At 51.6% G+C, this 27,948-nt stretch overlaps 2 protein-coding genes across 3 annotated transcripts; one reads left to right on the top strand and one right to left on the bottom strand.

The window, feature by feature from the left end:
- The first annotated feature begins 188 nt into the window (after positions 1 to 188).
- On the top strand, positions 189 to 16,901 carry PLVAP (plasmalemma vesicle associated protein). The gene is made up of 6 exons (XM_055430656.2): positions 189 to 643; positions 8,054 to 8,150; positions 8,270 to 8,982; positions 10,911 to 10,971; positions 11,106 to 11,187; positions 16,260 to 16,901. The coding sequence occupies exons 1-6, from the start codon at positions 275 to 277 to the stop codon at positions 16,264 to 16,266; spliced, it is 1,329 nt and encodes a 442-aa protein (XP_055286631.1). The 5' UTR covers positions 189 to 274; the 3' UTR covers positions 16,267 to 16,901.
- A 5,507-nt stretch (positions 16,902 to 22,408) lies between these two features.
- On the bottom strand, positions 22,409 to 25,824 carry GTPBP3 (GTP binding protein 3, mitochondrial). Of its 2 annotated transcripts, none has more exons than XM_055430879.2 (9): positions 25,638 to 25,824; positions 25,083 to 25,336; positions 24,886 to 24,972; positions 24,595 to 24,797; positions 24,349 to 24,421; positions 24,112 to 24,255; positions 23,745 to 23,910; positions 23,240 to 23,518; positions 22,409 to 23,063 (listed from the first exon to the last, which is right to left on the bottom strand). In XM_055430879.2, the coding sequence occupies exons 1-9, from the start codon at positions 25,688 to 25,690 to the stop codon at positions 22,841 to 22,843; spliced, it is 1,482 nt and encodes a 493-aa protein (XP_055286854.2). In that variant the 5' UTR covers positions 25,691 to 25,824; the 3' UTR covers positions 22,409 to 22,840. The 2 variants fall into 2 exon arrangements, with proteins under 2 accessions (XP_055286854.2, XP_088695287.1); XM_088839161.1 differs by having other exon boundaries at positions 22,888 to 23,063; positions 23,292 to 23,518.
- Between the last annotated feature and the right edge of the window lie 2,124 nt (positions 25,825 to 27,948).

Raw genomic sequence — 27,948 nt, 5'->3', positions numbered from 1 at the left:
CAGCCAGTGCCCCACCCATAGTTAATCAGAGAGGCCAGACGTGCCTTGGTGCCCTCCCCCCTTCCCTTCACAGCCCAGGGTGGGAGTGTTGTGATAACCCACAGCCCCCATTTCCTCCTGGCCAGGAAGGAGCCAGGCAGAGGAAGTATTAAGAGGAGTAATATAAACACTTCCCCCTCCCCCCCGCCGTGGCGAGGTCTAGAAGGGGCAGCGGCCGCCACCCTGAGGCCAGCCAGCCGAGCAGTGCTGGTGTGCGGGGCAGACCGGGGAGGAGATGGGCTTGGCGATGGAGCACGGGAGCCCCTACTCACGGGCCGGGAGCAGCTCCAGGGGCTGCTGGTACTATCTGCGCTATTTTTTCCTCTTCGTCTCACTCATCCAATTCCTCATCATCCTTGGCCTTGTCCTCTTCATGGTCTACGGCAACGTGCACGTGAGTACTGAGTCCAACCTGCAGGCCACCGAGCGCCGGGCCGACGGCCTGTACGGCCAGGTGGTGGGGCTCACGGCTTCCCAGGCCAACCTGTCCAAGGAGCTCAACCTCACCGCCCGCGCCAGGGATGCAATCAGTCAGATGATGCTGAACGCCCGCCGAGACTTGGACCGAATCAATGCCAGCTTCCGCCAGTGCCAGGCCGATCGGGTAAGACTGCAGGCTAGACACTCACCCTGGGGACCCCCGGCTGGTCCCCTCACCTCTCTGAGCTTGGCTTTCCTCAGCCATGAGGACGGGGGCATTTTGCATGACAAGCCCATGTAGAGAAGCGATGCGTATTTTGTTCCTACGTCTCATGCGATATTTGCGACTTTGCTGTTGTTCAGTCACTAAGTCATGTCTGACTCTGCAGCCCTATAGACTGCAGCACACAGGCTCTTCTGTCCTTCACTGTCTCCTGGAGTTTCCTCAAACTCATGTCCCTTGAGTCGGTGACGTTATCTAACCATCTCATCCTCTGCGGCCCCCTTCTCCTTTTCCCGTCAATTTTTCCCAGCATCGGGGTCTTTTCCAGTGAGGTGACTCTTGGCATCAAGTGGCCAAAGTATTGGAGCTTCAGCATCAATCTTTCCAATGAATACTCAGAGCTGATTTCCTTTAGGATTGACTGGTTTGATCTTCTTGCAGAGTATTTGAGACCTACTTAGACTGAAAAAAATGATTTGTGGTCTATCTGGAATTCAAGCTGAACTGGGCATCCAGTCTGTCACCAGACATAGACGCTATATACATATATATATATACATACCCAGAAGGTGCCAGCATACACTAGCTGCCAATAAGAGCTGACTTAATAAACCACACAGAGAGTTGAGTTCTTCATAATTAGTATGAATGGCCCAGGCCTGCCTGAGGCTGGACATCTCCTTTGGAAATGTTATTTTGTCACTGAATGCCAGGAGGTAGGGAGAAGCTTTAAAACCCTTTTGCAGAGGGGAAATGGCCACCCGATGTGAAGAGCTGACTCACTGGAAAAGACCCTGATGCTGGGAAAGATTGAAGGCAGGAGAAGGGGACGACAGAGGATGAGACGGTTGGATGGCATCACCCACTCAGTGGACATGAGTTTGATTAAGCTCGGGGAGTTGGTGATGGACAGGGAAGCCTGACGTGCTGCGTCCATGGTGTTGCAAAGAGTCGGACACGACTGAGCGACTGGACTGAACTGAACGGAAGAGAGGAAGTGGTTTTTGGGAGGCAGGGGAGCAGAAACGGTGCTTTCTTTGTGGCTCAGCCGGTAAGAATCTGCCTGCAATGAGGGAGACTTGGGTTCGATCCCTGGGTTGGGAAGATCCCCTGGCGAAGGGAAAGGCAAGTGAGCAGAAACAGTTACCCCTGGGTCTTGTGGATTCTGTCACCCACTTCACACCCTCAGTTCCTGTCAAACTCACTCAACAAGATACCCTGGGGTGTCTCTCACACGCAGTTCCTCTGGGGAGGTCCAGCTCCTGGGAGACACTGAGAATAAGGATGCTTCCTCAGCCTTTGGCTGGAACGGGGTGAGAGCTGGGGTGAGCAGGGGAAGGGAAATTTGCTGGGGGATGAGGGGACAGCCTCGCTTTTCCCCACAGGAGGTCTCTGGGCTGTTTGGGGCAGGGGACAGCCCCAAATGGAAGAAAACGTCTTTTCTGGGGCTTCAAACTACCCAGTCCCTGCCCATGGGCAGGAAGGATGTGCATGCCCCACCCCCATGAAACTGCCCAGTCAAGGCGGTGTCTCCCCCTCTCATACCCCGGGGCAGGGCAGATCCCCCTCAGACCCCCAGAATGGGGTGAGTCCCCCCTCAGAACCCATCATGAGGCAAGGCCCTCCTCAGACCTCAGGGCAGGACCATGTACCCGCCCAAGAGCCCCCCAGGCCAGGGCAGCCCCCTCAGTTCAGGGCAGTCTTCTCAATTCAGGGAATTGGCTCATTTGGATCTTTCAGGACACAGATGGCCTTCCGGTCCAGGAACTGTTAGGAATTGCAGGATCATAAAGTTTTATAGTTTTGTTTTTTCTTTTTCTGTTTTCCTTTTTTTGTTTTGGTTCCACTGCCCAGGGATCTTGGGGCTTCCCAGGTGGCTCAGTGATAAAGAATCCACCTGCAATGCAAGAAATGCAGGTTTGATCCCCGGGTGGAGAAGATCCCCTGGAGGAGAGCATGGCAACCCACTGCAGTATTCTTGCCTGGCGAATCCCATGGACAGAGGAGCCTGGGCGGCTACAGTCCATGGGGTCACAGAGAGTCGGAAACAACTGAGCACAAGCCCAGGGGTCTGCACCCCTTGCAGTGGAAGTGTGGAGTCTTAGCCACTGGGCCACCAGGGAAGTTCCTTTTTTTGTTGGCTTATTTTTTTATCATAAAATTATAGACTTACACATCTTTGAATCTCAGACGCCCCCATCATAGAATATTGGAAATCTAAGAATCTGCATCTTCACAACTTTGAATTTGAAAATCATAGCTTTTTTTTCCCTTTAATTGACAAATTCTTCTGGCCTGGAACCCCTCAGGATTTTCTCCAAGGATCCCCAGAAAGTCAGTGCTAATGCTGGGGAAGAGCCCCCACCCTTGCCACGGCAGCCCCATGTGTCTGATGGTAGTGAGTCTTAGCCACTGGACCACCAGAAAAGTCCCAGAATTTTCTGTATTTAGGATTTGTAATAATATCTTTTAAACATTTTATTTTATTGAAGTATAGTTCATTTACATGTTGTGTTAATATCTGTTGTACAGCAAAGTGATTTGATTACACATATGTATGTATTAATGTATTCTTTTTCCTGTTTTTTCCATTGTAGTTTATTATAGCATATTAAATATAGCTCCCGGTGCTATACAGTATGTAATAATATTTTTGATGGTCAAATTTTTCTGAAACAAACCACTAGGCATCCTGCATTCTGGTTCCTATGTCTTTTGACGTAACTCCAATAGTCTTTAAGAGCTTCCTGGCTTTATGTTCTAACAAATATTCCAGAAAACGCTTCAGGACGTTTATACTTGTTTACTATTCAGTGAGTTCTTTTCCTCTTAGTTCAGGGCAGCCACGGCTGCTAGAAAGTGAGGGAGGGACTCCTGAGTTGCTTCAGGAAGATGTGTTTGAACTCTCCCTAGCAAGAGAAGGTACATTTTTGTGTTGTCAGATTGTGTTTGCTTTTGTTGTTTAGTTACTTAGTCAAGCCCGACTCTTTGCAACCCCGTGGACTGTAGCCTGCCAGACCCCTCTGTCCATGAGGTTTCCCTGGCAAGGCACTGGAGTGGGTTGTCGTTTCCTTCTCCATCAGATTGCATTAGTTCTAAGTACATGTTATTCTCATCATCTTGGCATCTGGGAACCTGTATAGAAACAGAACTTTTGTGTTTTGGGGAGCCGCTTCCTTCAACTAGAAGAAAACCTCTTTCTCACTTCATCTTTGGATCCAACTTACACCCTTAGATCTTCCCTTTCTGTAGTTAAAGCTTTTGAAAACAGCACTTCCAGAGATCTTTTTCGTTTTTTAAATTAATTAATTAATGTGGCTGTGTGCGCTCTTAGCTGTGGCACATAACGTTTTCTGTCTTCCTTGTGGCCTGCATGATCTTTAGCTGTGGCATGTGGGATCTAGTTGCCTGACCAGGGATCAAACCTTGGCCCCCTGCATTGGGAGGGCAGAATCTTAGCCACTGGACCATGAGTGCAGTACCCCCAGAGCTACTTTTGTTCTCCCCCATCCCCAGGTCGTTAGCACAGGGTCAGCTTCCAAAAGGAAGAGGGACAAAAAAGCGAGAGAAAAGCAAACCTTCTTCACCCTCTCCTACCTTGTTATATTTCTACAGAGGCTTCTGTTTCAAAGTTTGAAAGGCACGCCCTTTGTTTATAAAGAAAAGTTATTTGTAAAACTTTGTAAAGTTGAAATGCAATGCACAAGCCATACTATTGACCCATTTAAAGTGTACATAACAAAAAAAAAGTGTAGATGAAAGAAAAAAATGTACATAACAATGATTCTTAGTACACTCACAGAGTTGGGGAACCATCAGCACAGTTTGATTTAGACCCCCAAAAGAAAGTGTATCAGCAGTCACTGCCCTCCCCCGCCCCCAGCAGCTACAAATCTGCTTTCCGTCTCTTTGGATTCACTCATTCCGGATATTTCATTTATACAGAATCGGGCACTATCTAACCTTTTGTGTCTGACTTCTCACACTCAGCATGATGTTTTCAAGTTCATCCGCGTTACCATGTGTGTCAGTGCTCCATTTCTTTTTTGTGGCAGAATAACATTCCACTGGGTGGCTGGATCACATTTTATCCACGCATCTGCTGATGAAACACTTGGGTTCTTTCTACCTTATGGATACTGTGTCCACTGCTGCTGTGAATATTTGTGTACAAGTTTCTGAGTGAACATAGACCTCCATTGCTCTCAGGTGAATAAACCTAGACATGGAATTGCTGGGTCACAGTATGATTCTATGGAAATAGATGGGGAAACAGTGACAGACTTTATTTTCTTGGGCTCCAAAATCACTGCAGATGGTGACAGCAGCCATGAAATTAAAAGATGCTTGCTTCTTGGAGGAAAAGCTATGACAAACCTAGACTGAGTATTAAAAGGCAGAGATATTACTTTGCCAACAAATATCTGTATAGTCAAAGCTATGGTTTTTCCAGTAGTCATGTACAGATGTGAGCATTGGACCATAAAGAAGGCTGAGCACCGAAGAACTGATGCTTTTGAATTGGGGTTTTGGAGAAGACTCTTGAGAGTCCCTTGGACTGCAAGGAGATTCAACCAGTCAATCCTAAAGGAAATCAACCCTGATTATTCACTAGATGAACTGATGCTGAAGCTGAAGCCTCAACACTTTGGCCACCTGATGCAAAGAGCCAATTCATTGGAAAAGACCCTGATGCTGGGAAAGGTTGAGGGCAGGAGGAGAAGGGGACGACAGAGGACAAGATGGTTGGACAGCATCACCAACTCAACGGACGTGAGTGTGAGCACACTCCGGGAGACGGTGAAGGACAGGGAAGCCTGAGCGTGCTGCGGTCCATGGGTCGCAGAGTCAGACACAGCTGAGTGACTGAACAACAGCAGTGAAATTCTATGATTTAGCTTTTTGTAAAGCTGCCAGGCTATTTTCCACTGTGGCTCCACTATTTTTACAGTTCCACCAATACCGCCTGAGAATTCTGTATCTCCACATGCGCACCAACATTTGTCCCTTCTTTTTGGTTTTATTTATGGCCATTCTATATCATTCTGAGGTGAATCTTATCATGGTTTTTATTTGCATTTCCTGATGTCTAAAGATGGTGAATATTTGTTGATGTGTTGGTTGACATTTCGTATGTCTTTTCTGGAACAATGTCTATTCAGATGCTTGGTCTGTTTTGCAATTGGCTTGCTTTTTATTATTAATTTCTAAAGAGTTTGCTTTTATATATTCTGGTTACTAGTCTCATCATCAGACACATGATTTGCAAGTATTTTTCCCATCTATGAGTTTCTTTTCCCCTTTCTTGATGTTGTCCCCTGAGGCACGAAAGTTTTTAATCTTGGTGAAGTCCTATTTAGCTGTTTTCTCTTTGGATGCTTTTGCTTTTAGTATCATACCTAAGAAAACATTGCTGGGACTTCCCCGGTGGTCCAGTGGCTAAGACTTCGAGCTCCCAATGCAGGGGGCCTGGGTTCAATCCCTAGTAAGGAAACTAGATCCAACTGATGCAACTAAGACCCGGCACAGCCAAATGAATAAGCATTTTTTAAAAAGAAAAGGAAAGCAGGCACTGCCAAGTCAAACTCGTGCAGAGCTAACACCTAAGTTTTCTCCTATGGAATTTGTTAGTTTATGCCCTTACATTTAGGTCTTCGGAGCGTTTTGAGCTATTTTTGTATGTGGTGTGAGTTAGGGGTCCAAATTTATTCCTTAGTTCGTGACTGACCAGTTGTGCCAACACCATTTGTTGAAAAGAATCATCTTTCCCGTGAAATAATCTTGTCACCTGTGTTAGTTTGCTAGGACTGTCTTAACAAAGTACCACAAATCAAGTGGCTTAAATAACAGAAATTTATTTTCACAAAGCACAGGATCAAGATGTTGGCAGAATTGTTTCCTTCTAGGACTTCCCAAGTAGCTCAAAGAAGGTAAAGAATCTGCCTGCAATGCGGGAGACCTAGGTTCAACACCTGGATTGGGAAGATCCCCTGGAGAAGGGCATGGCAACCCACTCCAGTATTCTTGCCTGGAGAATTCCACGGACAGAGGAGCCTGGTGGGCTACAGGTCATAGGGTCACAAACAGTTGGACACAACTAAAGTGACTAACACACAGGACCATCAGGGAAGGAACCGTTGCATGCCTCTCTCCCCGGCTTGCAGATGGCTGCCATCTCCCTGTGTCTTCACGTCACGTCTGTGCATGTCTGGATGTCCAGATTTCCTCTTATAGGAACTGCAGTCATTGTGGATTAAGGCCCACCCAATGACCTGTCTTAATTTAACCACCTCTTTAAAGATCCTGTCTGCAGAATAATTTACATTCTGAGGTCCTGAGGATTACGACTTTGATATGGAAATCTGGGGTAGGGGACACAATCCAGCCCATACTAGCATCCATGTTGAATTTTTTTTAAAAAAAGATATTCATTTATTTATTTTATGGCTGTGCTGGGTTTTGGTGCTGCATGCAGGCATTCTCTGGTGGCAGTGCAGGGGCTTCTCATTGCAGAGCTTTCCCTCGTTGCAGAGTGCAGGCTCTGGGCATGCAGGCTTCTGTGGTGTGGCACGCAGGCTTAGTTGTCCCTTGGCATTTGGGATCTTCCAGGGATTGAACCCATCTCCCCTGCATTGGCAGCCAAATTCTTTACCACTGAGCCCTTAAACATCTATTTTTGATTGGCTGTAAATGTTTTCAAGATTCTTCCAGGTTATAAAATGCATCAGTGTATAAAATATTCCTTTTAATTGCCAAATAGTATTAATCATAAAACTTTTCCCCACTAGTTGACTAGAATGCGTAGGGGAAAGGGTGGGATTTTTTTTAAGCTTTTTTTTTTTTTGAATGAGAGGTTCCTTAAATTCTAAAATGCTTTACAATTTTCAAAAGTTTCACACACGTGATTTCATATAATCCCGTAATAACCCATTAAAAAAAAATTTCCAGCTCCTATATTGGCCCTTCCCTCTTCCTTCTCCTGTAGCCACTGGCTTGCTGTCTGTAACTGTGAGTCTGCTTTTGTTTTGCTATATTCACTAGCTTGTCGTATTTTTTAGATTCTGCCTATCAGTGATACCAGACAGTGTTGGTCTTTGTCAGATGCCCTTCAAGTCCATCTGTGTTGGTACTTATGGCAAAATTTCATCCTTTTTTATGACTGAGTAGTATTCCGTTGTCTATAATTGTAACCATTTTTGAAGCTCAGGCCAGCATCCCCTGTGAAGAAGCTATTGTCCTTGTGAGCTGTGCCAACACAGACCACCTGGTTGACGGATCTGGGTCCCCCGTCCCAGGGGTCTGGGCGGACCTGGGGGCAGGGGCCCCACAGGTGCTGGACACCGAGCTCTGTCTTGCGTCCCATTCCGGCAGGTGATTTACATGAACAACGAGCGATACATGGCTGCCATCATCTTGAGTGAGAAACAGTGCCAAGAACAACTCAAGGAAGCTAACAAGAGCTGCGATGGTGAGTGGGTGAGGGTTGGAGTCGGGGTTCTGGGCTGTGGAGAGCAAGGTGGCAAGATTCCCTGCCCAGTCTCTTGGCAACTCCCAACCTTCCTGGCTCTTCTGGTCCTATACCCCTAGCTTTGGCCCTCACGCTGACCCAGAAAGCCAAGACACTGGAGGTGGAGCTGGCAAAGGAGAAGCTGGTGTGTACCAAAGACAAGGACAGTCTGACAGTGGGCAAGCGAGTGGCAGAGGAGCAGCTGGCTGAGTGTGGCAAAAGCCGAGACCAGCAACAGCAGGAACGGCAGCTGGCTGAGGACCGGCTGCGGAAGGTGCAGGCCTTCTGCCTCCCCCTGGACAAGAACAAGTTTGAGACGGATCTGCGAAACCTCTGGAGGGACTCCATCATCCCGCGCACCCTCAGTACCCTGAGCTTCAACTTGTACCATCCCCTTGGCACGGACCTGTCTTCCATCCAGAGAGCCTGCGACAGCCTGCCCTCCATCATGACCTCCAAGGTGGAAGAGCTGGCCCGGAGTTTGCGGGCTGGCATCGACAGCGTGACCCTCGAGAACGAGAAACTCCAGCGCCAGAAACTGGAGGTCGAGCAGAGCCTGCGCGCCAGTCAGGAGGCCAAGGAGAAGGTGGAGAAGGAGGCGCAGGCCCAGGCTGTCAAGCTCCAAGCTGAATGTGCCCGCCAGACCCAGCTGGCCCTGGAGGAGAAGGTGGCACTGCAGAAGGAACGGGACAGGCTGGTCAAGGAGCTGGAGGAGAAGAAGCGGGAGGTTGAGCACCTCAAGTTGCAGTTGGCAGTCAGCAACTCAGCCCTGGACACCTGCATCAAGGCAAAGGTGGGTAGGGGGCCCTAGATTCAGGTTGCATTGGAGGGACGGGTCTGGAGGCCAAGTTGATGGTGATGTTGAACTTAGGTTTGAACTTGGCTTTTTTTTTTTTTAACTTCTTTTTGAGGTTGGCTTCCCAGTGTAGATTGGGTTTGTTAGGACTCGCTTGAGAGTTTCACTGATGTTAGGATTGAGACAGAGCTTAGAAAGTGTATCAGCACTGAGAAAGGGGATGGGGTTAAGACTGGAGTCGGAGGTAGGGTGTCCATCAGGTCCAGGGTTGAGTGAGGGGTGAATCTAGAACTGTAATTCCTTTGGGACTGGGGTGAGTTGAGACACTGAGGGTGGATTTAGACTTGAGGCTGGGATCAAACATGGGTGCCCATGAGTCTAGAATGGCTTTAGGATTATGATCATGTATTGACACAGGATTTTACTGGCATTAGGACTGCAGTGGAGTTTGGATTGGGAATGATATTAAGAAAGAGATAAGGATTGGGGTTGAGTTTAGGAAGGCGGTAGGCCTCAAAATTGGCTCAGGGTTAGAGTTAGGGACTCATTCACTGTTGGTGTCAGGGTTGGGATGGGTTTGAGTTGAGCTGAAGGATCAGAGGGTGCTGGATTAAGGATTGGGAGTGACACTGGGGTTAGCAGGAGGGTTAAGGCAGGTCACAGGAAAGGCTTGATGTGGATGCTAAACTTGTGTTTAGAGTTGGATCAACGTGAATTATTGGTGACTCCTGTGTCTAGAGTTGATTTCGGTTAAGGTAAGGGTTTCAAGTAGAATTTCATTAGTCTTAGAATTAGGTTGAGTTTGGAGTGTGGATTGTGAGGAAAGGTTAAAAGTTGGGTCAGAGGTTGCGTGCAGAGTGGTCACTGTGTCTAGGTCAAGTGAAGAGCAAACCAAGGATTTCAGTGGTTGGGGAATTGCACTGAGTTCAGGCTGGAGTGGAGGCTTAGGTTGCCAGAGGTGGTTGGTGGGGCTAGAGATGATTAGAAGTTCAGGGCTAAGGGTAGATTCAGCACTTCATGGGCATTAAGATCGAGGTTGGAATTGACCATGGGTTAGGAGTTGAGACTAAGTTGAGTTTAGGGTGGTTGGTTGGGGTTGAGTTGGGTTGGCATTGGGATATATTTGAAGGGAAGGATTAGGTGATCCTGAGTTAGAGCAGGAATATGCCAGGGTTCCAGTGAGGGTCAGGGTTGGGTCTAGTTTAGAAGCTGGGTGGATATTGGTCTTGACTGAGGCTGGTTAGAATTCTAACTCAGGTAGAGGCTGAGGTCTCAGGTTGAGTTGGGGTCGAGTGTGGTATTGGGAAAGTGTTTATGGGTGGTCATGGGGAATACAGGGCTGGGGCTTAGGGAATGAAGCTGTGGAGTAGATTTTTCATAGCGGCTGGGGCTAGGGGGTGGGTTATGGTCAGAATTAGATGTAAAGTACTAGATCAGATCTGTCGTTGAGACTGGATTTGATTCTAAGGGAGGTTCTGTTTTCAGGTTAGGATCCAATTTTAGGTAATTGAGTTCGGAACTGGTTTGGATCTCAGGTTTGGAGGAGTTCCTTCAGGGCTGTTTTTGGGGTGGCCTGAAGATGGGAGTCCTGCTGGTTTGCAGAACGGGTCAGCTTCAGTCTAGAACAGGGCTGGATTGGCTGGACAGGCTCAACTGGGGCCACGGGTTGGAGTCAGGGTGGCCCTGAGGCTGTAGTGGAGACTGAGGCAGGGTCCCTGCAGAACGGGCTCTCTGGGAGCTCCCCGTCACTTCAGGGCAGACGGCTGCAGGCGATTATACGTGTCCTTCTTCCGTGGGTCTCTGTCGGTTTCTCTGCCCTGGAAGGACCTCAGGTCTCTAAGGGTATAGAAAGGCAGGAGACTCCCTAGGACTTGTGTTTGGGGGCGCTGGCCTCCACCAGCCTCCCTTCACTCTTCTTCCCACAGTCACAGTTGACGATTCCTGGGCCAAGACCTGCCGTCCCTGTCCCCAACCCTCCACCTATCGGTGAGTGACAGAGGGCAGGGCCAAGATGGGGGTGCGGATTCCACCTTGTATCCCGGGTTGCCAGCCCATCCCTGGCCCTGGAGAAAGGGCTACTAAGGCACCCAATTAGGCCTGACCCCTCCCTCTTTCGGCAGACCCAGCTAGCCTGGAGGAGTTCAAGAGAAGGATCCTGGATTCCCAGCGGGCCCCTACCAGCAACATCTTGGTCTCAGCCAGGTGAGGCTCTGGGCTGTCTCAGGCTGACGGTGCAGTCTCAGGGTGTGAGCAAGGCTGGGTCCAGGACTGGGGGGAGGGGGCAGGGGGGCTCATATCACACTTTTTGTTTCCTTAATTGAGCACTTGCTGTATACCAGGCCCTGTGCTGGCACACTTGGCTTCCCTGGTGGCTCAGACGGTAAAGAATCTGCCTGTGATGTGGGAGACTCAGGTTCAGTTCCTGGGTCGGGAAGATCCCTGGAGAAGGGAATGGCAACCCACTCCAGTATTCTTGCCTGGAGAATCCCATGAACAGAGGACCCTGGTGGACTACAGTTCATGGGGTTGCAAAGAGTCGGACACGACTAAGAGGCTAACACTTCATGCTGGGCCCAGGGTCAGAGCTGTGACCAAGACACACAATTTCGTTCATGAAAGTCTCTGAATAATGGGCCAGAGAGACAATGGAGGAGGCAGGGTAAGAAGAGTGACCAAAAACCCGCCGTGATTGGGTGCTTACTGTAATCTTGGCATAGTCCTAAGCACTCTGCCCATTTAACTGATTTAAGCTTCAGAATCCTAACCCGGGGGTGAGCTACTGTTACCCCCACATTCTGGAGGAAGCAGATGAGGCATGGAGTGGTGTGTGTCATGCCCCAGGTCACACAGCCAGAGCTGGGACGTGAACCTAGGCGATCAGACTCCAGACAGGCAAGGGAGAGCCTCGGGGAAGAAGGGATTTCTGAGCTGGAAGACGGACAGGAGCCGACCTGGGGGACGGCAAGGGGAACTGTCCCTGCAGGTGGCAAGAACTGCCGGGGCCAAGGCCCTGTGGCCAGACGAGGGTAGCAGAAGTGAACGTAGCCAAGGAAGAGCAGGAGGGAGAGCAGTGTCTGAGGGTGACCTTGGGGCTCTCACTCCGCCCTTCTGAGCCATGCTTTCTAATTCTACAAACATGTTGGGGGATGAGGGTCTCTGAAATCATCTTCCCGGGTGTTGCAGTGGTAAAGAACCCGCCTGCCAATGCAGGAGATGCAAGAGATACATCTCTGGGTCGGGAAGATCCCCTGGAGTAGGAAATGGTAACCCACTCCAGTATTCTTGTCTGGAAAATTCCATGGACAGAGGAGCCTGGCGGGCTGTAGTTCGTGGGGTCACAAAGAGTCAGACGTGAGCAGGCACACACACTCTGAGATTAAGGGCATGGACATACTTTGCCAGCTATGAAGCGCTGTCCACAACTGGCTGGAGCAAGGGACCCAGAGCCTCAGTGGGGAGCATGGAGGGTGCCTGGCACATGGTCAGGTGCACGCCTTTGCCCCCCTCACCTCCTCCCAGGGCCCAGTCATCCCCTGGACAACGCCTGTGCGTCACAGGGAAGGTGACTCAGGCCATGGCCCCTAGAACACCCTGTGCTCCCACGAGGGTTGCTGCTCCACCCCCCTTGCAGGACCACACTGCTGACCTAGGAGTCAAGGATTGGCTTCCCATTCGCAGTTTATGACCTGAGGTTCAGGGAGGTGTGTGGGATTTTTTTCAGATCCCTCTGACCCCAAAGCCTGTCCTGTCCAATGTTTGGCCATGCGGCTATCATCAAGCTAGATCTATTTCAGCCCCAGGGGGCTAAACAAAGCCCATAGGATCCAAAGGACTTCCAAAAGTCTGTCACTAACTCTCCAGAGTTCTCCGCACCCAGCTCCATCTTCACTGTGTCTCTTCTTACATACCCCCCCGATGGGGAGCTCACCCTCCTTGCAGAGCGGGTCGCCTCACTCTTTGAATAGAGTTTGACCCTGCTTTTTGAACAAACAGAGCTTTCCTCTCTCCATCTTGGCCTGAAGCCATCATGGCAAGGAAGGAGGTTCTATTATTATCCCCATTTCTCAGAGGAGGGAACTGAGGCCCCAGGGAAGTGATCAGCCCGGGGTCATGCGTCAGCAACTCAGGGTTGGAGCCAGGCTCACCGTCCAAGCGTGTCTGGGTCCCAGCTGAGAATGGGGAAGCTCTTGACATTGTTTACCCCAAGTGACACACCTCACCCCCCTCCCCTCCGAGGAAACAATGTGTGCTTAAGCCTGGCCCCTCCTGCTTCTCTCTGCAGGATCTCAGGAAGAGCCTCTGGCCCATGGGCTCCAGGTTGATTTGCCTCCCTCTGAGAGAGGGGCCAGGGACAGGCAGTCTGGGGTCTTCAGCTCTGGGTTTGAGTCCCAGTTTGTCCAGTTACTCACTGGACAAGCTGTGAATGACTGAGTTGTAGCATCAGAATTTTACAGGCACCCAGGAGGGAGGTAGATTCGAGGCAGACTTCAAATCACCCATCTCGTGTTCAAGACTGTTGATTGCTTTTCCACTCTTATTCCTTCTGGGCCTCCAGAAAGTCTGTGCTGTTGCTAAATCAACCCCATGCATCCCAGATCCTTGCAGCTTGCCTGTGCTCACAGAGGGAGGGAACATCCAGGCCTCCGCCATGGCTGGGCTTGAGAACTAGGTCACGCTTTTTAATGGAACATTGTTACTTGGTTTTCTACCAGTGGCAAAAAGTGCTGAAAGTGTTAGTTGCTCAGTTGCGTTGACTGTTTTTGCGACTGCGTGGACTAGAGCACCCTGGCTCCTCTGTCCATGGAAGTCTCCAGGTAAGAATACTGGAGTGGGTTGCCATTCCCTTCTCTAGGGCATCTTCCTGACCCAGGGCTCAAACCTGGTTCTCCTGAATTGCAAGCAGATTCTTTACCGTCTGAGCCACCAGGGAAGCCAAATGTTCCAGCTTTCCTCTACTTAGTAAGACTGAGCTTCCTTTGGAGATCAATTATATATTAAAAAAAAAAACCCACAGTGGACATGAAGACAAATATTAAGTAAATGTTGGTTTAGGGGCTCTGTAGTTGAAGACGGAGAAAGTCAGTGTGGAAGGTTGAAGATGGAACTTCCACCCTGACTCTGAGTCAGGCAGACAGCAAGTGTCAATTCAAGTTCACTACCATCACTACGATGATTCGTTTTATCGTTCAACCCATATTTCTTGAGCAGCTATTGGGTGCCAAGGACACAGGGAAGAATAAGGCATGGATATTCAGATTCCCACCCCCTGTATGACTGCCAGTCTAGTGGGGGAGACGGATAACAAACCAGATGAATGAGCTGTGCCAGGGCCCCTTGGTAATGAGGGAGACAGAAAAGGGATGAGGGGGCTTGAAGAGGTTGGAATTTTCCACCAGGGGTCAGGGTGGGCGTCACTGAGGAGTGATACATGAGCAGAGAACTAAACATGAGGGAGGAGCCAGCAGGGGATTCCCTGGAGGGTGCACCAGGCAGTGAGGCAGCCTGTGCAAAGGTCCTGAGGCAGCACCATCCATGCCTGGTGAGCTTGAGTGAGGAGTTAGGTGTGGCTGGAGTGGAGTGATGGACGGGGGAGTGGGAGGACGTGAGGTCAGGGTGAAGGCAGGACAGATCAGGCAGGGCCTTGGGGCAGCAGTGAGGACCTTGGGAGCCCTGCGAGGGGCTGTGAACAGCAGAGGACATGACCCGACTCAGGTGTTCACAGGCTCTTTCTGATTGCTGTTCTACGGGGTGAAGGCAGGAGCCTGGGACCAGAGTGAGGGCGACAACCCTGGTCCAGGTGAGCAGTGGGGCTTAGAAAATGGCCAGGGACGACCCTCCCTTGCAGGCTGGTGGGCAGCAATGGTTAAACAATGTCTGATCTCTATCAGGGCTGGCTGGAAGCCAGCGGATCCTGGTGAAGGACAGAGGCTGGAGCTGGTTGTGGGACTGGGGTGGGGGTGGCGGGGGTGGGGGGTGCAGAATCTACGAACGTGAGGCTGTGGGGGCCCCAGGGAAGAGCCGGGGAAGGAAGGGAGGGGGCCAGCGGAAGCAGGACTTGGCTGAGGCCCCCACCTCCCCCATCAGGAAACAGCCTCCGCGTCAACCTCTGACCCCTCACGAGAACCTTTGCCAGGCCAAGGAGGGGGAAGGGCATTCCAGACAGTGGGACAGCTCCTGCTGAGGCAAGGCGGAGGGGCAGAGTTGAAGGGATGGCTCTGAGAATTTGGGGGATGCTTGGACAGGTTTTGATTCCCCAGTGGGGAGGTCTGGGAGCAGGGGGAGGAGTGGGTGGAGCCTTGAATGCCAAATATAGAAGATTTGACTTTAAAAAAAGCCGTCTTTATCCTGAGGGTGCAGAGGAACCAGGGAAGCCTGTGAAAAGGGGCAGGCTCATTTAAAGAACCTTCTAAGGTCAGTTCTGTATGGATTAAAGAGGGAAACTAAGGCCCTGCCTGGGGAGTTGGGGGTGGGGGATGGAGGGGGGACTGGGGGGGCAGGGGCTTTGGACAAACTCCCAGGATCCCAGGGCCTTAGGGAGCAAAGGGGAGAGCCAGACAGACTGCAGCAGAAACCTGGAGGTGGCCTCTCTGAACCTCAGTCTCTTCAGCTGTATAATGGACAGGCACATACCTCAGTCCCACAGAGGTTCAACAAGACGAATCTAAGGGGAGGTTGATCCTGGTGTCGACTAAAAAAAATGTACAACGTTAAATGCAAGTTAAGTTTTATTTGGGGCCATGTGAGGGCTGCAGCCCAGGAGACAGAAGCTCAGATAACTCTGAGCAACGGCTCCAAAGGGAGAGGGAGAAGACGGTATATATGTGATTTTGGCCAAAGGGGAGGACGTGAGATCAAGCATGTATTTTTTTTGTAGAAAACTTCTGCTAGTCACGAGAAACAGCTGTCACCATGAAGGATTTTAGTGCTTTCCTCGATATGAGGAGATACAAGAATTGGGCTCATAAAATTAGCTCCTGAGAGTATATAACTCTTAAAGACCTGTCCTGCCACAGAGTGCCTCATTTCTGCTTTCCCCTCTGAGCTTCCTCCTCTGAGGGGTGCTGGAGGTCAGCAGCTGCAGTAGCACATGATTTAATCCTTGCAGAGGTGGATGGCAGTGCCCACGGCAAGTGCCAATTTGTGATTGACACCGGAAAGACCCCTAGGGTTCTTGGGAGCAAGAAGGGGCCCAGGGTTAAGAGGCGGGCCCAGGCAAGGTTTGTCCTGCTGTCTGCCTGACCAACTATTGTGTTTTCATCTCCTTCCTGCCCCAGTGGCTGAGGAAGCTCCAGGCCCCGCTGACCGAGGGGTGGCCCGACTCACCTGTCTGGAGACCAGGTGCAGCGCGCCCGCAGCGTGGGACGCACCAGGGTGGCGTCAGATGGCCTCCCCAACACACCAGAGTGGGCGCCCTGGGCCGGCGTCCTCCGCGCACCCTCGCCCACACCCTCCCCGCACGTCCTGATGCTCTCACAGACTCACACCCACACACACAGTCCCTCGCTCCCAGACACCGTGACGTCACAGATGCACGGACACCACGTGGGCAGCTTGGTGACGTCACACAGAGACAAGGCGATGGCATCACAGAGATACGTGGCGACATCACACACGCACTTTCTGCCTGGCCCTTGCCCAGAGTCTCACCCCTTCGTGCACCCAGGCCAAGGCACCCGTCGCATCCCACTTGTTTCGAGCATTGCAGTGCTCCAGGTCTGAGGAAGTGAGGACAGGAAGACGTTCACCTTCGTCCTCCCGAGAGTTTCTAGGCCCCCCTGGAGAGGGAATGCCTCTGATCCAGGGGCCCCCTCAGAGCCCGAGAGGGGGCTGTCCCTTCACCCTTTCTTCCCCTACACCCAGTCCTGCCTGTGGCCCGTATAAATGTTAGTAGCCCTAAATAAATGTTATCGAAACCCTTCAAAGTCTCCTGAGTCATGATTTCTGCTTTGAAAAGGCACCAACAGCCTCTGAGTGGCCAAAGAACTAGGAATAAGATGAAAGTCGCAAAACCCCATCCCCAGCATCCCCAGAACAGAGGACCCTTCAACCTGGAACAAACATGGGTGGACGCCAGCTTCCCTCAAGATGCAGGCATCTCCCTGCGCATGTGCGTGCTAAGTCACTTCAGTCGTGTCCGACTCTTTGCGACCCCATGGACTGTAGCCCGCCAACCTCCTCTGTCCTTGGGATTCTCCAGGCAAGAATACTGGAGTGGGTTGCCAGGCCCTCCTCCAGGGGATCTTCCTGACATAGGGATCAAACCCGCATCTCCTGCAGCTCTTGTGTTGCAGGCAGATTCTTTACCATTGAGCCAACAGGGAAGCTCGAGGCATCTCTGTATGTGAAGAGAAATGGCAAAATCATATAATCAATAAGGGTTATATGAAATGCCTACAAACCCCACATTATGACAGCAATAATATGAATTTAGTGTTTCTCTAAAATAGCAGGGTATTTTCTATTTTTTTTTTTAAGCAGAAATTGAAAAAGCAGTTTCTTTCTTTTTCATTTTTTATTGTAGTATAGTTGACTGGGGCTTCTCCTGGTGGCTCAGCAGTAAAGAATCGCCTGCAATGCAGAAGACGTGGATTCGATCCCTGGGTAGGGAAGATCCTCTGGAGGAGGAAATGGCAACCCACTCTGGTATTCTTGCCAGCAGAATCTCATGGACAGAGAAGCCCTTGCATCCATGGGGTCGCAAAGAGTCGGACACGATTGAACAACTGAACACACGACACACAGAGTTGATTTATAATGTTGTGAAAGTTTCAAGTGTACAGCACAGTGATTTCAGCTATATGTAAACATACCTATATTTAAAAAGCAGTTTCTTGGACTTCCTTGGTGGCCCAGTGGTTAAGAATCTGCCTGTCAAGGCAGGGGACACATGTTCGATCACTGGTCTGGGAAGATCCCACATGCTGTAGAGCAACTAAGCCTGTGCGCCGCAGCTCCTGAGCCTGAGTGCCCTTGAAGCCGTGCTCCACAACAACAGAAGTCACTGCACACGCTGCAACTACAGAGGAGCCCCCGCTTGCGTGACTCGAGAAAGCCCGAGCATGGCGACAAAGACCCAGTGCAGTCAGAAGTAAATGAACAAATTAATAAAATGTTAAGGCAGTTTCTTAAATAAATACAAATCTGTTTCTGAAAAAGCAGATTATCTACCTGTAACTTTTGTTTTTGGTAGGTTTGCAAAGATTCCCTCAGGTACAGATAATTACTGAGGAACCGTAGCCTGTTTTGCAGGAACTCCTTATTCCAGAACAATTTCACAAAAGTCCCAGGCATTTGCTTTTTGCAGGGAGTTTTGGTGGGAAGGGAGATGTTAGAAACGGCATCAGTGTCCAGTTTGGGAGCACTTCAACTTACTGGTCACTAAATAAGTAGGAAGCCAGGGAAATTTTGCACATTAGAGGGACTCGGAAATCACATCGTACCAATTAGACTGGGTTGGGGGGAAGGAAAAGGATAAAAAGCCATAATCCCTACTGCTTGTGAAGATGTAGAAAAAAGGGCATTTTCCTACAGGACTGGAAGAAATGCCCATCTCATCCTGGCCCTTTTGGAAATAAGTTTGATGATATTTAATAAAAGTGAAGACAGGGAATTCCCTGGCAGTCCAGTGGTTAGGACTCCCTGGTTTTACTGCCAAGAGTCCAGGTTCAGTCCCTAATCGGGGAACTAAGATCCCACAAGCTGTGGAGTGTGTGTGAGGGTGGGAAGTGAAGACATACAAATCCTTTGATTCTGCAACCCCATTCCTAGCACTTTGTCCCTGAGAAGTAGAAACTCCAGGAAACAAAGCAGATGGTCATCGGTGGGAGAACAGCCTAAAAATTGTCATCAAGAGTCTCAGATTGTCTGTCCCCAATCCTCCATCCCCCCAGCCCAGCCAAGCCCCTGGGACCTTGGACAGGGAGGAGATGAGTCACGAGGAGCCAGGGCTGGCAATGCCACGCTTAGGGCAGGCTAGTCAGGAGGGACAAAGGAGCGATATTTCCTGGATACGGAAACCCCGGGCGAGAGACAGGCTGCTGCAGGAAACACTCGGCTGGGGCCCCGCCAAGCGAGGGCAGGAGGGTCAGCCAGGCCCAGCCGCCCAGACGGGCCAGTCTGGAGGCCCCAAGGAAGCCGGGACGTCCCTGACCCTGAGCCTACTGCCTGAGCAGCCAGGAGTAAGCAGTCCTGGGGATGATGCTGACAGCAGCCAGTCCGGAGTTTGGGTTCCAAACCCCGACATTCCTCCATTCAATTACTCACCTGGAAATGAATGTAATAATAATAATACAAGGGAGGGGGACTCAGGATGGGGGGGCACATGTATACCTGCGGCCCATTCATGTTGACGCATGGCAAAAAAATCACAATATTGTAATCATCTTCCAATTAAATAAATTAAAACAAAAATCATCATCCTATACTCTCTGGGCCTGTGGATGTAGGTCTCTGACTCTTGGTTGGTCTCTCCCATTCAGAGCATCCCAGGGTATCAATCTTCCAACCAGCTCGGTGGAAGAGGGTCGCAGAGTCAGACACGACTGAGGGACTTAGCACAGCACAGCACAGCACAGTCCCAGGTCAGTCCTGCAACACCTGGGCCTCAGCCTCTGCCTCCTTTGTAGCCTCCACGCTGGTCCAGAGGGATCCACTCATCCCGGGATCTGAGCACGTGCCTCTCCCACTCACACACCTTCCATGGCCCCTTAAAACCCTGCGAATAAGGCCCAGTTCCTCAGCTCTCTTGTGCCTTTCCTCCCCACACCCATGCAGCTGTTCTAGACTTTGACTCTTTGACCGAAGACTCAGTGACTTTTAATCTGTATTGTGCCCTCAGACTAGAATGCTTTGTTCTTGCCTGCCAATTCTTCTTTCCCCAAGGCCCCTCCCTAGAGATCACTCCTCCTGGCAGTCCTTCTGGATGCCCCAGAGTTCTTGCTCCTTCTGGGTACTTCCCTTACACCATCCCTCCCTCTTTCCAGCCCTGATCCTGGAGCTCTGATTTCTCCAGGCTGAGGCCCTATGCCAGCCCCGCCCTGCCCTGAGAGCCAGGTGGGGGTTGAGTCCTAGTCAGAGAGTAATTGGCAGACCCCCTCCCTGATCCTGTGGTCCAGCCACAGGGTGAGGTTCTGACTCTTTGGGGATTTCCTGTGACCTCTATAAATAACCCCCATGCCTGCTTCCCACAAACCGCCTCCCCCTTCTTGGAAAAAAGGGACTGTAGCCAAGGACCTCAGTCCGTGATGTGCCAGGGACAGGGTAGGTGGGTGGGGCCGAGGCATCCTTTCCCAAGAGCATCTTCCTCACTACCCAGACCCCACTCCTCCCTGCTGGAAGCCCTCCAGACCCTCCCCACGAAAAGGACATCTGGGCACCCACCCTCTCTACACCCACATTGCTACTTCTTGTCTTTCTGCAAAATGGACCTAATAGTAATATCCACGGACTCAACTGGGGTGACCCTTCCCTTCCAGGAGCCCCCCATTTAGGGGGGGACCCCAGCTGTCAAACAAGCAAACAAATCAACAGAGAGTGACATATTGCACTGGAACCATGATGAAATGGAGTCAGAGGGTCCCTATAGTTGCGTGATAGGCCCTGGACACGTCCCAGCCTCTGCTCCTGTGTCCCTTGAAACCTGAATTTGGAGGTGGAGATTTTTTTCTGATTCTGGAAAAGAGCTTGACCCTATTTGAGACTCCATTTCCGCCTCTGGCAAAAGGGAAGTTAACTATTCATATGCCATCAGGTGGGTCGGGGAAGCCTGGATCCCTGGGACCTTAGGGGGCCGGAACATCACTGGTGTCAGGCACTTTGTTAGGGCAAAGCGCCCTCTGCTGGTTCGTCACCTCAACAGCAGATCCCCCATAAGTGAAAGTCGCTTAGTCCTGTCCCACTCTTTGCGACCACAAACCCCCTCCGCCTTGGACTATAGCCCCCCGTGGACTACAGTGTATGGAATTCTGCAGGCCAGAATATTGGAGTGGGTGGCTGTTCCTTTCTCCAGGGGATCTTCCCAACCCAGGGATCGAACCCGGGTCTCCTGTATTGTAGGCGGATTCTTTATCAACTGAGCTATCAGGGAAGCCCAGATCCCCCATAAGTCTCCATAATCAAAGGCTTCACTATCAGGTTCTCCTCTCCTGGATTTCTTCCTCCCTTATAGCACTCACTCATTCTACTTCCAGCCACGCTGGCCACCTCACTGCCCCTCAAACACTCAGTGATGTTCCCAACTCAGGGCCTTTGCATATGCCCTGCCCTCTGCCTGGGATGTTCTTGCTGGCCTCTTCCATCTTCTCATCTTTCAGATGTCAGAGTAAATCCCACGTCTACCCTCACATCCACCCCTGACCAGATCAGGTCTCCTCATCGCAAGTTTGCCCAGCAGCCTTCAGAACTCAGGTTTCCCAGGTACTTGGTGATAAAGAATCCTCCTGCTGACACAAGAGTCAGAGGAGACATGGGTTTGATCCCTAGGTTGGGAAGATCCCCTGATGGAGGCAATGGCAACCCACTCCAGTATTGTTGCTGGGATAATCCCATGGACAGAGGAGCCTGGAGGGCTACAGTCCATTGGTTGCAAAGTGTTGGACACGACTAAGGGACTGAGCAAGCAAGCATCCGACCTCACCAAAAGGAGCTGTCTCTTCTTTAATAAGGGCAGGAGTGGGGACTTTCCTGGCATTCCAGTGGTTAAGAATCCCCCTTCCAATGCAGGGGATGAAGGTTCGATCCCTGGTCCAGGCACTAAGATCCCACATCCAGGGGACAACTAAGCCCGCCCACCGCAGCTACTGAAGCCAGCACACTCTGGAGCCCATCCTCCACAACTAGAGAAAGCCCATGCAACGCAATGAAGACCCAGCACAACTGAAAATTAAAACAAAACAGGAGCAGGAGTAATGCCTGCTTACTCCCTCTGTTTCCAGCCCCCTGCACTCAGTCTGTCACCCAGAAGGCCCCAGTGAACTCAAACTGAAATCTAACCTTATGTGCGAATCCCAGATCTGGGGGCCTTCAGCAACTAAATACTTCTCTGAACCTCAGTTTCTTCATCTGTAAAACTAGGACAACATCACCACTGCATTGTGCTGCTATGAAGATGCAATCAAATGACGGGTGCAACTCCAACACATAGTAGGTACTTGATAAATATTCACTGACTAAGCTTGGAGAGGAAGTAGGGATTTTGCAAGTCACTTTGAGGATAAAAGAAGCAAAGTTTCAAGATTAATACCACAAAAGGAAAGACAGTTTGGGACTTTCCTGGCAGTCCAGTGGTTAAGATTCCCAGCTTCCACTGCAGCGGGGCACTGGTTCAGTCCTGGTTGGGGAATTAAGATAATGCATGCTGTGTGGTGCAGGGTGGTGGTGGTGGTGGGTGTTGGGGAAGGACAGTTTGCAGAGCAATAAACACCAATTTGTGTACAAAATACAAGACAAAATATACTTTATAGGCACATTCACAAGTATGCAAACATGCACAGAAAATTCTAGAAGGATACAACAACCAAGGAGAGGGTATTCAAATATTTCTGGATCACCCATTTTTTACCTTCCTTTGGTGTTTGCAAAATAAATTTAAAACTATAAAACAAAAACCTCTGAGACCTTTCGACCTCCGTCTTGATCCTCCACTCCTCCTCCCCCAGCATCATGTGCCCAAAAGGACCTCCCTTCAGCCCCACTCAGGGCCAAACCCCCGAAATCTAGCTGGCTGCCACTCAGTCACTACCAGCAACAGAGGGTTCGTGGTTTGGGGTCAAGTTCCCCCACTTGGCTTAAGCTGTTCCCAGACACCCCAAAGCTTCTGGGTGCTCCTCCAGGCAGGGTCTGAGCTTCAGCTGCCCCCTTACTTGCCCACGCAGAAGTCCCGGAAGATGATATCCAGAATTTCCTCGGTGCCCCCTCCACCAGTGAGATGACTCAGATGCCTTCGGGCTACCCGAAGTGCCTCGGCTGCCAGGGCTAAGTCTTTCGCCTGCTTGTACTGACCAAGAGCGTCCAGGCAGCCCCGGAGGTGGTGTTGGTGCCTCGACCGTGTCAGAAGTGGGCCTGTGGACGGGTCCCCACACCTGGAAAGGACAAAGGATAAGGTCTCTCTCGGCATTCAAAGTGAGGGGGAGGGGAACGATCATACCCGTCTTCTAGATACAGAAACTGAGCTGGCAGGGCCAGTTGTGCCCGAAGCCCGTGGCTAAGCCCCCAGACTTGGACAGAGCGAGGTTGCCCAGAGGGCAAGGGGGCTCACAGTGCAGCCAGCTCCTTCTTCAGTGCTTCTAGGAGGCCGTCCAGCCCCTCACCCGTCAGGCAAGACAGCAACAGGTGGGAGGGGAGGTCAGGATGGGGGTCTGAGCGCCCAGCGGGCAGCAGGTCCGATTTATTCAGCACAAGCAGGAGGCGCTGGTGGCTCCCATTGGGGTTCCCGGCTCCTGCTGGGATGACAACGGTGTCCAGGAAGTTGCAGCTGGCCGGAGAGGCCAGGTCAGAAGCATCCAACACGGCCAGAATGAGGTCAGCCTGCTCCAGCCTGGGAGGCGGGAAAATGGGGCATGGATTCCAGAGCTGCGCAGTGAAGACAATTCGGCAGGGACGGGGATAAAGGCCAAACCTAAAAAGCTGCCCTCCCCAAAGAACTGAGGCCCCTCCTAACGGGGCTTAGTAACCTTTCCTCATCGAGGACTAATGAAAGATAAGTGCAACTGGAACAAACAGTAAAGGGCCCGCGTTTCCCCTCCCACCTCCCTCCTGCCCACCTTTTTTGGGCGCGCCGCACACCCTCCTGCTCCACAGGCCCCACGCCTTCCCGCAACCCCGCAGTGTCGCTCAGCAGCGCCGGGAACCCGGCCAGGTCCACGGGGGTCTCCAGAACATCTCGGGTGGTCCCGGGCTCCGGGGACACGATGGACACAGGCTTCCGGCCTGGGGGTAGGGGTGGGCTCAGAGGAAGTGGGCGGGGTGGAGACCAGAGAGTCCCTCCCTTGGGCTCCACCCCCAGGACGGACAGTTTTCAACCTCCCTGGCCCCTTCCCTACTCCGGAAAGCTCAGTACCTTAGCTCCCAGCCCCGCCCCCTGCCCTGAGCCCCGCCCCCTGCCCTGAGCCCCGCCCCCTGCCCACGCACTGAGCAGGTTCACCAGGCTGCTTTTGCCTGCGTTGGGAGGTCCCGCAACCACTATGTGCGCCCCTGAGCGGAGCCTCTGCCCGCGCCTGGCATCTCGAAGATGCACGCCCAGTGTCACCTCCAGCTTCCGCACCTCACTATCAGCTGTGAATGGAGGAAAGGAGAGAGGGAGTAAGAGGACCTAGGGGTCCCCCTAGGATGCCAGATGTCTCCACCTCCCACCCCCGGGGGACCCACCTTGATCCAGGACGCCTTCCTCCAGGTTGTCATCCTCACTAAAATCGATATAGGCCTCTACATGGGCCAAAGCCTGAGGGAGGGAGAGGTGGGTAGTGTGATCATACAGAAACTCACCCCGAGTGGGTGCCCGCGTCCAGCCTGGCCTTAAGGGACCAGATTGGAGGTTCATAGACAGGGAACACTAACACAGGAAAAGGTTAAGTACTGTCTCTGCGGCCAGGTATGAGTGAATGGTGTACTTGCTTTAGTGAGGGTCTCGGCCCAGCTGCGGCAGAGGTCACCCAGCTCCCCATCGAGCTGCCTCAGGGCCTGTCGCCGCTGCGCCTCGGTTTCTGCATGGATCAGATCTGCCAGCCCCTCCACTTCCGTCAGGCTCAGCTTCCCGTGGGCGAACGCCCTCCTGGTGAACTCGCCTGCTTCCGCTGGCCTCAGCCCTGGCACACTGCCTGCGGGAAGGTTCAAGATCCTGAGGCCCCTGGCCCCTACCCAGGTCACCAGCGTAGCAATACCTCAAACCCAAAGCTGAAGACTTACCCAGGGCCTGCAGGACACCACTGACAACGGCCGGCCCTCCATGCACGTGGAACTCCACGCAATCCTCACCCGTAAAACTTTGGGGACCTAGTATGTTGAAGAGATGGGTGTCAGCAGGATACAGCCTGGGCGAACGCCTGGAAGGAGGAAGTCTGGTCACAGGAGCTACTTGAGGTTCCGGATCTGAAGTCCCGTACCTGGAAACCAAAGCACCAGCGCGCGGTCCAAAGGCTCCCCAGAGCGGGGGTCGCTGAGCAGGCGCAGGCAGGCTTTGCGGGCCGGGGGTAAGTCCCGCGGCGCCGTGAGGCTCCGGAGGGCGTGGCCGCTGGCAGGGCCGCTGGTTCGGATCACCGCGATGCCGCAGCGGCCTTGGCCAGAGCTCAGAGCGAAGATAGTGGCTCCGGAACCGGGGGCCGGGTAACCACTGCCCTGGCGCGTGCACGGTCTGGGACTGGAGAGGAGGAGAGTCAGTGCATCTGAGAAGCTCTGACGCCAGAGTGGCAGGTGGAGAGATGGCTCGATGGTCGCGTGAGCCCCCAAGTGGAAGTTTTGTGGCTAGGGGATGGACTGAGCGGAGGCTCTGAGGCCAGAAGAAGACTGGATTGCGGTGGGCTCTGAGGCAGGGGGTGGGGCTTGGACGGAGGCGAAGGGTGGTCCTGCAGCAGGGGACCGGGCCCACCAGATCCCAGGGAGAGGGTTTGGGGCCCAAGCAACGCTCTACGCTGTCACAGCCCTTCGCCAGCTCACCTCACCTGTGAGGCCCACGTGCAGCCCGGGATACCAGGGTCCACAGCCCCCGCCACATGGATTCACAAGCAGTTATCCTCCTGCCCACCCTGCCGCAGGTGTCTGCAAGTCCTCGCAGGAGGTCCCGCCCACTCCGCGGCGTGACTGGTAAAGTGCTCAACAATTCTCGATTATCATTGGGCCCCTTAGAAGACGTACCGCCCATCCACTGAAGATCTTCGCTTCTACTGGCTAATGACAGGGAAAGAAGCCGAGGGCTCGCACGCTGCGGTGCAGTGAAATGGTGTTCCTCCAGCAACATTAGACAGAACTTTTAGGATCCCAGAGAGGCCAGGTTCCTAGACACCGGAAATGAGGAGTGGCACAGGGCAATGGAAATGATAGAAAGGCGAGGGTTTGAGTCGAAGCAAGAGCATCTCGGGGGCTTCCCTGGTAGCTCAGACAGTAAAGAATCTACCTGAAATGCAGGAGACCCAGTTTCGATCCTTGGGTCGGGAAGAGCCCCTGGAGAAGGAAGTGGCCATCCACTCCAGTATTCTTGCCAAGGACAGAGGAGCCTGGTGGGCTGAAGTTCATGGGGTCGCAAAGAGTCGGACACGACTGAGTGCCTTTCACTTTCAAGAGCATCTCAGTGTCCGGGAGGGATGAGTTTCGGGGAACCTACGCCCTGGCCCTGGGGAAATCTATTCCAAGTTTCTGGGAAGACTTCTCCATTTCTCCGAAGTCTACAGTTTCTCGCCCCTCCCCAGCTTTCCCTCCCGCTGCCTCAGATACCCTTCCCTTGACCAACAGCCTCACTGCCTAGCTCCAAGGTCCCCTCCGCTAGGAAGTCTCCCTAGGGTCTCCAGCACAGTCCTCTCTCCTTTCTGGGCTACTCTGGCCCCGGTCTCCTCGTGCAGAGTTGTGTGTCCCGTTTGTCTCTGCTCCCCGAAAGCCAGAAAGGGAAGATTATTTTCAGGTTAACCCGGGATAGCGCCGGCCGGCGAAATAAAGCGCTGATGGTGGAATTCCAGGCACTGGATAGGCGGGGTCTCCGGGGGTACCGTCACGCGGCAAATTCTCTGGTTCTTGGACGGAGCGGGCGGGTGGCGCGACTATACTTAGGGAAGACTGCCCCGCCTCGCTCTGTTCAGTTTTTTCATTTGTCAGTTAGGGATTTTGGGATGGACATGTTCACATTGCTTTATTTAATATGGGTAACCACCTAGGACCTACTCTATAGTACATGGAACTCTGCTTAATGTTGTATGGCACCCTGGATGGGAGGGGAGTCAAGGGGAGAAAAGATACGTGTATATGTTTGGCTGAGTCCCTTCGCTGTTCACCTGAAACTATCACAACATTGTTAACTGATTATACCCCACTGCAAAATAAAAAGTTAAAAAAACCTTTTTGTTTTTCATTTGTAGAAGACGAGTGAATGATGACGTTCTCTGTCTCCAAGTTGTTCCATCTGTCAAAAGTATACATCAAATGCCTACCGTGTAACCAGGAAGAATCAGTCTGGGCCCCTGCCCTCGCTGGTCTATCAGTCTAATGGAAGAGGCTACAGAGGATGGTCAGGGCGTCGGACAACAGAGAAAATACAGGGCCCCCAGTTAAATGTAAATTTCAGATGAACAAAGATTATCCTGTCAATATAATTAGGACCCATGCAATATTTATGTGTGTGTGTATGTGTGTTAGCCGCTCAGTCATGTCCGACTCTTTGCAACTCCATGGACTGTAGCCCTCCAGACTCCTCTGTCCATGGGGATTCTCCAGGCAAGAATACTGGAGTGTGTTGCCATGCCCTTCTCCAGGGGATCTTCAAGACCCAGGGATTGAACCCGAGTCTCCTGCACTGAAGGCAGATTCTTTACTGACTGAGCAACCAGGGAAACATGTAATATTTGGGATATACTAAAAATTTATTCATTTATCTGAAATTCACATTTAACTAGGAGAACTGTATTTTTATTTGCTAAACTTGGAAAAGGCAGAGGAACCAGAGATCAAAGTGCCAACATCTGCTGGATCATCAAAAAAGCAAGAGAGTTCCAGAAAAACATCTATTTCTGCTTTATTGACTATGCCAAAGCCTTTGACTGTGTGGATCACAATAAACTATGGAAAATTCTGAAAGAGATGGGAATACCAGACCACCTGACCTGCCTCTTGAGAAATATGTATGCAGATCGGGAAGCAAGTTAGAACTGGACATGGAACAACAGACTGGTTCCAAATAGGAGAAGGAGTACGTCAAGGCTCTATATTGTCACCCTGCTTATTTAACTTATATGCAGAGTACACCATGAGAAACGCTGGGCTGGAGGA

Source organism: Moschus berezovskii, chromosome 8 (assembly GCF_049115385.1).
Source record: "Moschus berezovskii isolate FMDL1 chromosome 8, NW_MosBer_1.0, whole genome shotgun sequence".
Lineage (NCBI taxonomy): Eukaryota > Metazoa > Chordata > Mammalia > Artiodactyla > Moschidae > Moschus > Moschus berezovskii.
Note: the sequence above shows the minus strand (reverse complement) of the source record. Positions and strands in the feature narration are given on the sequence as shown.